General features: G+C 40.7%; 1 protein-coding gene and 1 non-coding gene across 10 annotated transcripts in view; one reads left to right on the forward strand and one right to left on the reverse strand.

Moving 5' to 3' along the window:
• ASAP1 (ArfGAP with SH3 domain, ankyrin repeat and PH domain 1) overlaps window positions 1–12,549 on the reverse strand; it is a 395,575-nt gene that overhangs the window by 99,570 nt on the left and 283,456 nt on the right. For 7 of the 9 annotated variants that reach the window (XM_055287244.2, XM_055287247.2, XM_063642988.1 and 4 more), the window contains 2 exons: window positions 8,796–8,896; window positions 1,075–1,144 (listed from right to left, as the gene is read on the reverse strand). In XM_055287244.2, the coding sequence (XP_055143219.1) occupies window positions 1,075–1,144; window positions 8,796–8,896 (171 nt within the window). Of the gene's footprint in view, window positions 1–1,074; window positions 1,145–8,795; window positions 8,897–9,715; window positions 9,725–12,549 lie in introns of all 9 variants that reach the window. The other 2 variants (XM_055287246.2, XM_055287243.2) reach the window with 1 other exon arrangement.
• LOC129487091 (small nucleolar RNA SNORA12) lies at window positions 11,633–11,788 on the forward strand. The gene has a single exon (XR_008659215.1). It is a non-coding gene; the product is annotated as a small nucleolar RNA SNORA12 (small nucleolar RNA).

The following is a 12,549-nucleotide window of genomic DNA, read 5'->3' on the forward strand; positions in this document are numbered from 1 at the left end:
CAGTCATTTACCACAAAGGACTGGGCCACAAGTGTGTACTAAGAGCCTTCTGTATGTCAAGTTCTGTGTGAGAGGCTGAAGATAGAAGAACAGGACTAGGTAAGTGCCCAAGGGGGCGCTACAGTCTAGTAAGATGATGGGTTCTGCAGGAAGAGAGAGAAGGGCCACAAGGACTAATGTCAGACAGACACCCGAGTTTGAACTTCCAATTCTGTGAGTAACTAGCCAAGTTATAGCTGTTCTTTGTGCTTCAGTTTCTTTATCTGTAAAATGAAGGTTATTATACCACATGGGTTGTTGGAAGGATTAAGTGAAATAAAATTTATGAAGGTAAGTGGTACTTCCTTTCCTCCCTGATAGATATCTAAAGTCAGCTGTAAGTCATACAAAATTGCCAACATAATAAATGCTCATCTCTCATTTCTACTATTCTGCTAGCAATTCATTGAGCAGTGCCCCAAGGACATCACTTGGCACTGGATACTGTAATTTAATGAGTTTTTAAAATCCAAACTGAGATTACTGGGTTAAACAGCAAGCACATTAAAAAAGTCCTGGCATATACTTTGCCATTTCCATTCCTGCTTGGTACATTTTCCACTACAATCTCTGCATCCTTAAGAACTGAAAAGAGTTTTCTGTTGGTTTAAAAAGGGCAAAACTTACTTTGCGCTTCTTTGATTACCACCAAGGTTTTTACAACTACTGTTATGTTTCCTACATTATTTTTACATGCAAAGAACAGCCTCTGTCATCTTTATAATTAAAAAACCTAGGTTTTTCAGAACAATCATTTCCCAAAAGATAAGATTACAAAATCAAAATACCCTATTCATTTTGAGAGAGCAAAAAAACACATTTCTAGTGATGCCAAAGAATGGTGCAGACCACCACAGGACAAGATAAAACTTTTTTTTTTTTTTTTTGGTAAAGGAATATCTAAAATGATCTGACCCAAATGCATAAATATATTTGTGCCAATTTTTACTGCTGAGTACATAATCGTGTTTGCTTTCTGGCCCATGAGGCCAGAAAACATAACAATGGGCAGGGTAAATTAAGAAACATACTTACTGTGGCATGTGAGATGGTCAGAATCCCATTCTTGACAGAACACTTCCTCCTCTGCCATACTTTCCGGATCCTAAGGAGGAAGTCAAACACAACTAGATATAGTATCTGATTCACTCTGGGACATGCGACGATACAGTATGATACATAATAATAATTACAAAATAACTTCCCCAAACCAAAAAATCCAACCCCCCAAAACAAAATCCTGGTTGCCTTTTATTAACCCAGGTGGAAGGTAATTCACACAAGTAGCCATGTACAAGGATGCTCATTACAGCACTACTTTTTAAATTTTTTTTTGAGATGGAGTCTTGCTCTGTTGCCCAAGATAAGAGTGGTGCAGTGGCATGATCGCAGCTCACTGCAATCTCCATCTCCCGGGTTCAAGCGATTCTCCTGCCTCAGCCTCCCAAGTAGCTGGGATTACAGGCTCCCACCACTGCGCCCAGCTAATTTTTGTATTTTTAGTAGAAATGGGGTTTCACCATCTTGGCCAGGCTGGTCTCGAACTCCTGACCTCATGATCCACCAGCCTTGGTCTCCCAAAGTGCTGAGATTACAGGTGTGAGGCACCGTGCCTGGCCAGCACTGCTTTTTAAATACATACATATACATATATATATACACACACATATATATATATATATACACACACACATATACATATATATATACACACACATATATATATATACACACACATATATATATGCACACATATATATACATACATATATACACACATATATACACACACATATATACACACATATATACACACACATATACATACATATATACACACATATATATATACATACATATATATACACACATATATACACACACACACACACACACATATATATATATATATATTTTTTTTTTTGAGACAGGGTCTTGCTCTGACATCCAGGCTAGAGTACAGTGGCACAATCACGGCTCACTGCAGCCTTGACCTCCGAGGCTCGTATGATCCTCCCACCTCAACCTCCAGAGTAGCTGGGACCACAGGCACACCCCACCATGCCTGGCTAATTTTTAATATTTTTTGTAGAGACAAGGTTTTGCCATGTTGCCCAGAATGGTCTCAAACTCCTGGGCTCAAGCGATCTGCCTGCCTCGCCCTCCCAGAATGCTGAAATTACAGGTGTGAGCTACCGTGACCGGCCGTGGCACTGCTTTGGACAGTAAAAATGGGAAACAGAAACAATAATAATCTAACAGCAGGAGACTCAATAAATGAATTACAGGTACTATAATGGTATTATAATAACTCCTCTCTAGGAAGGGGACCCAAACCTGTTAGGGGTGGTGTTAATTAAGTAGTTTTCAACCATATCTGTGAATCTTTCATAAGAATGTTCAATTGATTACTTTGTTATTAATTGATTTTTAAAAATTAAGAAAGTGGCTGGGCGCGGTGGCTCATGCCCGTAATCCCAGCACTCTGGGAGGCTGAGGTGGGAGGACTGCTTGAGCCCAGGAGTTCAAGACCAGCCTGGGCAACATAGAGAGATCCCACATCTACAAAAAATAAAAATTAAGAAAGTAACTCAAGAAGTCTGCCATGCAAGGAGCGAGGGGTGAACTGCCTCGGGATGTACAGGACAAGCTTAGCCAGGGCTCAAGAATGCATCATCATTTTTGGTAACTCATATACCACCCCTTCAGGGGTCTTCCAGAGACAGAATGGTGCCTCAGAGCCCCAAGAAAAAACTGTTCATGATTCGCAAAGGGAAGTAAATGGTGACCAAATCATTCACAAATAGTTACAAGTGATAGACATTTTGAAAAATGTGATTTGATGATATTGAAGGATAAAAAAAGCCAAAGAGAACTAATTTAAACTTGGAAGAGTTTTGTGTGTGTGAAGCTCCAGGCACAGGAAAGAGACTGCATGTGTGGCAGATCTGTGTATGTGCAGGTGGGTGCAAATACACTAGTTGAGACTACTTCCATCAGATAAGAAGAAATGGGCAGGGAACAGTGATTCCCTAGGCTGGAAGTAAGTTTTGAAGGCCTTCTGTTGCTGTGGAAACAAATGACATCAGGAGACCACTGTAGCTTTCCCAGGCATTTAAAACAGTATCATCTTGTGTTTTTCTTTTCCTTCTTAAATTAGTCCTCTAAGAAAGCTGCCACAACACAAATTTAAAACCATCTCTAAACACAAATAATATTGTGTATTTAACTACTAGAAGCACAGTTTGTTCTAAAGCATGCTTCACAGAAGGAAATAAGAATCTGACACCATCTAACCACATGCAAATTGAACATACTGTATTCAAAATGCTAGCCTTGCTGAGGAGGTAATTTAACTACTAATTGATAAACCATCCTCAAATTAGAGCTAAATCACATACTTTCCTCTAGAAGTACTGACCAGGGAAATGTCTGATTAGAGGTAGCATCTCTCAAGTAATCAGAGCCACACTTGGTTAATGTGACTAACTCTCTGCAAGCAGTTTTGCATCCATCTTACTCTCACAAGAGCCTGCTAACATAGGTGAGGCATCCCTGTATACACTAAGCCAAAACCAGTGTCATCCTAAATATCAAACACTCAATCCAACAATCAAACTATTCAACCTTCAGGAATAGTTTAAAGCCTCAGTTTATCCATTTTATTAAGTTTTTATTCATTAGTTTTACTTACACATGTATATTATGGAAGCACAACACACACACACACACACACACACACACACACACACACACACACACTCCTTCTCTTGTGCTGCTAATAAAGCCAAGGAAAGTAACACAGAAGCATTATTCTGGGTTGACAGAGACTATGACTGAGGCACTTTCAGATCGCCAGAGGAAAGGGAACAATCTTGAGATATCTCCTGGCACAGTTGAGAGCAATATTGCCTGATCTCTTTTTGTGTGTGAGAGAGACAGGGTGTCACTTTGTAACCCGGGCTAGAGTGCAGTGGTGCGATCATGGCTCACTGCAGCCTTGACCTCCCAGGCTCAAGCGATACTCCCACCTCAGCCTCCTGAGTAGCTGGGCCTACAGGCATGTGCCACTATGCCTGGCTAATTTTTGTAGAGATAGGGTTTTGCCATGTCATCCAGGCTGGTGGGCTCAAGTGATCCGCCTGCCTCAGCCTCCTAAAGTGTTGGGATTACAGGCATGAGCCACTGCGCCCAGCCAGCACCTCATCTTTGTGAACATTTTGATAGCTTCTATTCCCAAGACTTCTATGGACTAGACTGAATTGCTGTGATCTCCCCCCATCTCTGTACTGAAAGCTTTACAAATGCTCCAGTCTGCATAGCTCCTGAATGGACATACCAAAGACTCTTGCCATCTGGTGCTGACAGAGTGCCACACACAATTACTGATTATGCCATGCTAGAATCTTACAATTCCAGAAAAGAAAATTCTATTAGAAAATGGTCTCGTATAACGGTGAAACCCCGTCTCTACTAAAAATACAAAAAAATTAGCCGGGCGTGGTGGCGGGCACCTGTAGTCTCAGCTACTCGGAGAGGCTGAGGCAGGAGAATGGCGTGAACCTGGGAGGCGGAGCTTGCAGTGAGCCGAGATTGCGCCACTGCACTCCAGCCTGGGCGACAGAGCGAGACTCCGTCTCAAAAAAAAAAAAAAAAAAGAAAATGGTCTCGTATAAATAGATAATTCCAACTTTGATGCCAGATCACCTGAGCTTTGATCCCAGCGTGATCTCTAGCTATGTGACTTTGCTCATGTTACTTGACCTCTTGGAGACTCATTTTCCTTTTCTGTATTACAAAGACAATAATGCCCACCTTCATACATATAATGAGAAAATATAATAAAGCAATTGCTCCTTTGTCTCTCAATAATTGCTTCTGGTCCATAAGGTTCTAACAAATTATTTTTTAAAATTTTAAATTGTTTTTCAAATTGTGTAATAATCCTTTAATAAAGAGCATTCCAAAGCTAGGGTCAAAAATTACTAATGCAAATAATACTTCAGAGAAAAATCACAGGACATATCAGTGGTCAATGTTTGCAAATGAGTCTGTTTTCATGTATAAGCATTTCAATTTTTTACTCTTCCACAGAAGTCACAAGCAACTCCAGGTTATTAGTGCTCATCTTTGCTATCTGTGCAATTATTAGGAGGTGACTGCCTGACTTCCAACCTCCTTTCCAACTCTATGATCCAACAGCTCTGTCTGTATCTCTTTCCAACAGACTGCAGTCAAAGTGAGGGTGAGGACCATATCTCATTTACGTTTTACCTCCAGCATCTAGCAGACTGCTTTATACACTAGAGTATTTCAACTATGTGTGTGGAATGAGTACATGAAGGAAAAGAACAAAAGAACGAAGAAGTCAAGGGGGTGAATTTGTGCCAGTTTATGTCTTGCATATCCTTAGAGTGATCAACAGCAGCAGTGGCCCCTTTGAAAAACAAAGGGGAGATACCCTGGCATTAAGTCAGAAGACCCAGGTTCAAATCTGAGTGTTCATACTTACTGTCTGTATGATCTTAGTCAAATTATTTAATCTCTCTGTAAAAGATGTCAAATGAGATGAGTGAGCAGGTACTTGGGTGTGTGGCAGACACACACAGGTGCTCTCAAGATAATTTACTTGAACACTTTAGGGTTTGAACTACGCAACACTTACAAAAAGACTGTTGATCTTCCTTAGATATACAGATTTTAACCGCTTCACTTAAAATTAGGCAATTCTAATTTCAAGAAGATCATTGTGATTTCAGGAGAGTAGTGTTAAAAAATGACTTTTATACTTTTGCTTCAATAGATACGTAATAGTACACTGTTGCTCATAATGGAACACAATATTAACTTTCCGTTTGATGACAGAACAACAGGTCACCACATTTCCAAGAGATGTCTGTACCACAGATGGTCAGGGAAGAACAAGGAGCTGAGCCTGAGGCTTTTCAGCAAGATAAACTATGGAATTTACAATGTATGTACACTTGATCTCACGCAGTTTGGACTAGCATTTGGTCACTATTCTAGAGCCCAGTTAAAATCTGTGAATTGTTAGTTGGGATTTCTTTTCTCCTTTTACTTTCACAGCAGGATTAAGCTAACTGATTCTACAATGAGCCAGATGCTGAGCTAGGGATGATTTTCTTTCTCTACACCTCATATCAGCAAGTCCTGCTGCCCCTGCCTCCATTATCCACAATTGGCCACTTCTTACCCTCTCTTCTGCAGTTCCCCTGGCCTCACCATCAGCTCCCATCTAGGTTTCTGATACAGCCCTCCCTCTAACTGGTCTCCTTGTTTCTGTGCTTTCACCCTCCATGACTGTGCTTTGCTTGGTAGTCAGAGAGAACCCTTCAAAACATGTTGGATTATGTCACTCTTGTGCTTAAAACCCTCTAATGATTCCCTATCTCACGGAGTGGTTCCCTGTTCCTCTGACCTTATCTCCTATGACCTCCTGGCTTGCTCACTACTCTAGCTACACTGAACTCTCAAGTATTTGTCACCATGAGATGCATGCTCCTGACTACTCCCTCTTCTCCCAGGTATCTGCGTAGATTTCTCTCACTTCCTTTGCTCAAACATCAACTCGATAAAGTCTTCCCTAATCATCTGTATAACAGCAAGAACCACTCCCATCCCCCACACCACCTGCATCTCTTACTTGATCTTTCTCCATAGCACTAATTACCATCTGATCTACCATATATTGAGTATTTTTTGTCTCTTTCCTTCCTTAGAATGTCAGCTCTATCAGGGCCAGATTTTCTTTTGTTCAATGCTGTATTCTCAGGGCCTAGAAGAGTGAGTTCTAGACATACAGCAGGACTCAAAATATCTTTGTTGAATGCATGAGTAGAATAATAAGCAAAACAGTCAATGACCCCAGAAATTTAGAAGAGAAACATTTATAATTTTAACAAACAAATTACAATAAAAAATGTACATGTCTCAGATTAAGCCAAGGAGTACATATCCACAAGTAATCAGAAAACAAGGAGCTTTCTTTTTTTAAAAAAAAAAAAAAAAACAATGACAATAGGCCAGGCACAGTGAGTCATGCTTGTAATCCCAATACTTTGGGGGACCAAGGTGGGAGAATTTTTTTGAGGCCAGGAGTTCAAGACCAGCCTGCGCAACAAAGGGGGACCCTGTCTATATTAAAAAAAAAAAAAAAATTAGCCAGGCATGGTGGCATGTGCCTGTAGTCCCAGCTACTCAGGAGGCTGAGGTGGTAGAATCACTTGTGCCCAGGAGTTCGGAGGTTGTAGTGAGCCGTGATGGTGCCACTGTACTCCAGCCTGGAAGACAGAGCAAGGTCCTGTCCCCTCCCTCCAAAAAGACTATTATTAAAGGGAATAATGAAGATTCTACTTATGCACTTACTGTGAAGCAGAATCATTTATTTAAGCAACAGAAAAGAAGCCTCACGTGGCAGGATCAGGGGAGAAAATGGAACAAGATGAAGTGGGACAGGAAGGCAGGGTTGAGATGCTATATGCCACAGGAAGCCACTGGTGTATTTTAAGCAGGCGAATGACATCATGTGCTTCATGATTTTTTTTTTTTTTGTCTCACTCTGTCGCCCTGGCTGGAGTGCAGTGGTGTGATCTTGGCTCACTGCAAGCTCCGCCTCCAGGGTTCACGCCATTCTCCTGCCTCAGCCTCCCGAGTAGCTGGGACCACAGGCGACCACCACCACGCCCGGCTAATTCTTTGTATTTTTAGTAGAGATGGGGTTTCACCATGTTAGCCAGGGTGGTCTCGATCTCCTGACCTCGTGATCCACCCGCCTCGGTCTCCCAAAGTGCTGGGATTACAGGTGTGAGCCACTGCGCCCGGCCGTGCTTTATGATTTTTAAAAGACCACTCTAACCGCTGTGTGAAGGTGAACTGCAGAAAAAGAAGAATGAGTGACACAAAGAGACCAGTTAGGAGGCCGCTGAATACTCCAGGAGAGATGGCAGCAGCTCACCCTACAGCAGTGGCTGCGGGGATGGCAAGAGTATATTACTTTCAGAGTTACAAATGGAAGGGCTTTTGCCATACTGGCTATAATACAAGAGGCAAAAGAGGAGTCAAGGGTGACACCCAAGGTTGGGTGGCCTGGTGAGCAACCAGGCAGAGAAAACTGCAGTGAATAAAAGCGGAGAGGGACTGGGCGCAGTGGCTCACATCTGTAATCCCAGCACTTTGGGAGGCCGAGATGGGCAGATCACGAGGTCAGAAGATTGAGACCATCCTGGCAAACATGGTGAAACCTCGTCTCTAGCAAAAATACAAAAAATTAGCTGAGCGTGGTGGCAGGCGCCTGTAGTCCCAGCTACTTGGGAGGCTGAGGCAGGAGAATGGCGTGAACCCGGGAGGCGTAGCTTGCAGTGAGCTGAGATTGCGCCACTGCACTCCAGCCTGGGTGACAGGGTGACAGGGCAAGACTCCGTCTCAAAAAAAAAAAAAAAAAAAAGCAGAGAGGTGGGTGGGTATGAGGTCAGCACTTGCCTGCTGCACGTGCTACTCAGTAGCTGCCTTCCTACAATTGCACGTTACAAGACAGAAGTGCCATTTAGGGGCCACAGAGCAATTAGTTTCTTCTAAAGAGAGTTGGTTGAATCTCAGACTTACTTGAAGAAAACCAGTGTGCTAAAGGTCTGCAGCTAGCGTATTATAAAATTTTAAGTGTGTTTCCCTTTATGAGAGGCTGGAAACATTTTCTAGGTTAATCACACACTGAGACACTGGGCTGGGCTCATACATACCCGTCACTTTTCTTTAGCAGGTACCCCTTCTTTTCACTGCCATATTCCTTATTGCCCTGGAGCTGATGCATGCTGTATCCTCCTTGCCGGCTCTGAGAATCCTAGGAAAGAAAAACTATAGATTAAACAAAAACTAAAGACAATTCTCACATCCTTGTCTCTATTCTGCCATTCCGCCTTTGGCACTGGTCTGGGTCTAAGGGAATTATGGAACTTTAAGAGCTGTCAGGTCTTTGCCTTTATTTTAGAGGAGGAAACAGGGCAGCTAAACACTTGCCAGAGTCACAAAGCAAGTCCGAGGCAGAACTGGGGTCTGGGTCTCTGATTTCTAGTTCAAAACCCAGCTCTACTCTGAACTGAATTCAAACAAGCACAATGCACTGGTAGACAGACTACTGTAAGACTGAATCCAGTTTACACTAGCAGTAGAGGCAAACACAGGAGGGACTGGAGAAAGTGAAGTGGACCAGAAAATAAAGTCCATGCAACCCAAACATGTTCTTCCCTTAGACTGTACCTTTCTTCCTTTACACATTCTGCCAATATACCCCCAAATAAAAGGGGAACCTTCTAAGTGAGGTTTTAACAATTATTATGTTTCTTGTTTTGTAATTAGTGCTCTGTAAAATATACCTATAACCACATTTTTTAAATTAAGACAATTCTACAGCAGTGAAAAGTGTATGATGTCATGGAGGGTGACAAGGGCCAAACCAACAACACAGATGCAAAAAAGGTTGATTTAGTATTAGCACTCCACTGATACTTAACCATAGTTTCTAAGGACTGCATGACCAGAAATAGCCATTACATTATGAAAATGTGAGAAATAAAATCAACAACGTTGAACTGCAGAATGAGAATATGGTCTTTAGACACACAAGTAGGACAATATATTCTCATAAAAAGTATTGACTTACTCTCCTAGACTTCGATCAGGAAGGGCAAAAGCAACAGAGAAAAAAGGCAGAACATTTGAAAATATAGTTAATTTCATTGAAAATGTTATCCATAATTTAAGCATTTTATATAATGTACACAGAAAATATCACGGTAAAGATAATACCAGAAAACACATACACCTCTGGATTCAGGATAAACTTTGGGTGACAGGACAATTAAATGTGTGTATTTATCAGGTTTTATTTCGGGTCATATGGCGCGAGAAGAGAAACATGGCTAAATAGAAGAACGTGAGGCACACACACATTTTACGAAGATAAAATGGTTGACAAACCTCAAATGTGTATGTATAGGGAATCAATACCTCAGTGAAACCCAAAATTAATTATTCAGAAAATCTAAGCCACACATTGTAGCAGGACTTTTTTTTTTTAATTTTTCCCCAAGGGAAAAGAACTTAAATATATCCAGTTCATAAACAACACCTGAAATGTGATAGTGTCGAGGTAAGCTGAACCAACCACTGGCTATTTACTGACTTGTGTACGAAATACCTTTAGGGCCATGATGGCTTCTTTCTGACACTCAGGATCCTTTTGGGCCAAGTAATGTATGTTCAGTGATGCAAAATTAATGTAATAGTCAAAGGAAAATCTCTAGGACAATGTACCTTTGTAGGGCTATTCTACACATGATAGATTGTGTTCAAAAAGATGTCCTGAATACCTCCTAAAAGCCAGGTAATTAAGGACCCTGAGTATACAATACAAGCCCTGGCTTTGACATGGATGCTCACACTCTCACCATATCACTGTCCTGCTCTATTGTGTAGGTAACTGGGAGCTTACTGTACACTTAACCAGGCAAGCTGACTCACATTAAAGAGGTTACAAACTTAAGTTATTTTCTATTTGAATAATTTCTCTGTTTATAACTGGCCAGATTCCCTCCTTATGAAACATTTAATTGGACAATATTAATCATTTGGGAGAGATGGGGCATGGACTTGAATCTAGGATTTTCTTGCAAAATTCTCCCTAAATATTTCCTTTTAAAAAATACATATGTATATATTTATTTTTGAGATAGGGTCTTGCTTTGTTGCACAGGCTGAATGCAATAGTGTGACCACAGCTCACTGTGGCCTGAATTTCCCAAGCTGAAATGACTGTCTCGCCTCAGCCTTCTGAGTAGCTGTGACTACAGTTGTGTGCTACCATGTCAGGCTAATTTTTGCTTTTTTGTAGGGATGGGCTTTCACTATGTTGCCCAGGCTGGTCTTGAACTCCTAGACACAAGCAATTCTCCTGCTTTGGCCTTCCAAGGTGCTGGGATTACAGGTGTGAGCACCATGCCCGACCTAAATGTTCACTTTTAATCAGGGCCTATAGCCTTGAATTCCATAGTAATGTGGTTCACTAAGTCCTCCCTAATAGATATTTTCACACTTTCTAAATGGAGGTAGGACTGAGGGACTGTACTAAATATCAGACAAGCAAGAAGAGCAGCCTTCCCCTACCAATACCTCCAGCAACAGTCCCTAGTAACAACAGTAGTAACAGGTTGTTGTTGTTGTTGTTATTGTTTTTTGAGAGGCAGCAGTGTGTTCATAATCCTAATGAAGAAAAATGGATCGGGTTGCAGGGAACTGAGGCATGCGACAAAACAAGAGGCAGGGATTCAAGAAATCCACAGGACTTTTTGCTTTAATACAACAAAATCACATGAAAATTACTCAATTATGAATTTGGAGTCAGGGATCTCTGCCCTATCTGTATCTCCCAGAAACATTAAAAACAAAATCTAAAATCTCCCTGTATACTGGTGCTCACTCACAACCCTCTTCCTTGGAACCCTTGTTATGGAACTAGACTTCTCTTCATCTGCCCACATAATTCCTAGGTCTGTCAGAATGCTTTTTAAAACTATGTATCTCTCGTGGTAGTTTTCTTTTTGGCACATTTGTTAAGTTTTCAAATGGGCCTAACACTGCCACATGTATTATACTGGAGCTGACAAAGGCCTGTGACAATGAGATATCTCTCAAGCCTTTCATGCCTTTCCTCTATCAGAGAATGGCTCCCACATGTGGCAGGAAAAAACAAAAACAAAATCAATAATGGATGTCTCACTACTAGGCACTCAATCAAAAACAAGCAACTATGTATCTCTAATCTTAACCTTTGCTAACCTTTAAAATAAAACACTAAGTTTAAAAAATAAAAATACTTCTTTTAAACAAGAATTCAGATGCTAACAACTTATAAAAATGATTATATTCTGTAAATTTATCATTGAAGACGTTCCTTATATATTTATTACTAGCTTAAGTAAACCTTAAATTCTGAATAACAAACTCCTCGGATTGAATGTGCCTTGCTTTACATCAAACTAATATGCTTTTAAAGATGAATAAAGTGGCTAAACTCCAGGCTTTGACCTCATTAAACTGAGCAGGAAGGAAGCAGTATGTTTCAGAAGTTTAGTATCAACAATCCTGAATTAACTATGAATGAGTTTCATGGCTTAATAAAGTCACACCAATTATTACTTGTGCACTTTGAGAAATGATGGCCATTCAGCTTGCTAAGCAGGGCACTCTAGACAAATGCAAAGAGGATTTTCTTTTCTGAGAAAGTAGATACTGGACATTTATTAACATTAACAACAATTTAAAAACTGACACAAACTGAAGGAATGAAATAGGTTCTGAATCCTTTGATAGCGTAACAGAAATTAACTATGTATTCAGGAAAGAGAAAAACTCATTTGGGTAAAAATATAAAACATAAACAATGAACTTAAAATCTTTTAAATTTCCTATGCTCTATTAGCAGTACAGACAAATCAC

Source organism: Symphalangus syndactylus, chromosome 7 (assembly GCF_028878055.3).
Source record: "Symphalangus syndactylus isolate Jambi chromosome 7, NHGRI_mSymSyn1-v2.1_pri, whole genome shotgun sequence".
Classification (NCBI taxonomy): Eukaryota; Metazoa; Chordata; class Mammalia; order Primates; family Hylobatidae; genus Symphalangus; species Symphalangus syndactylus.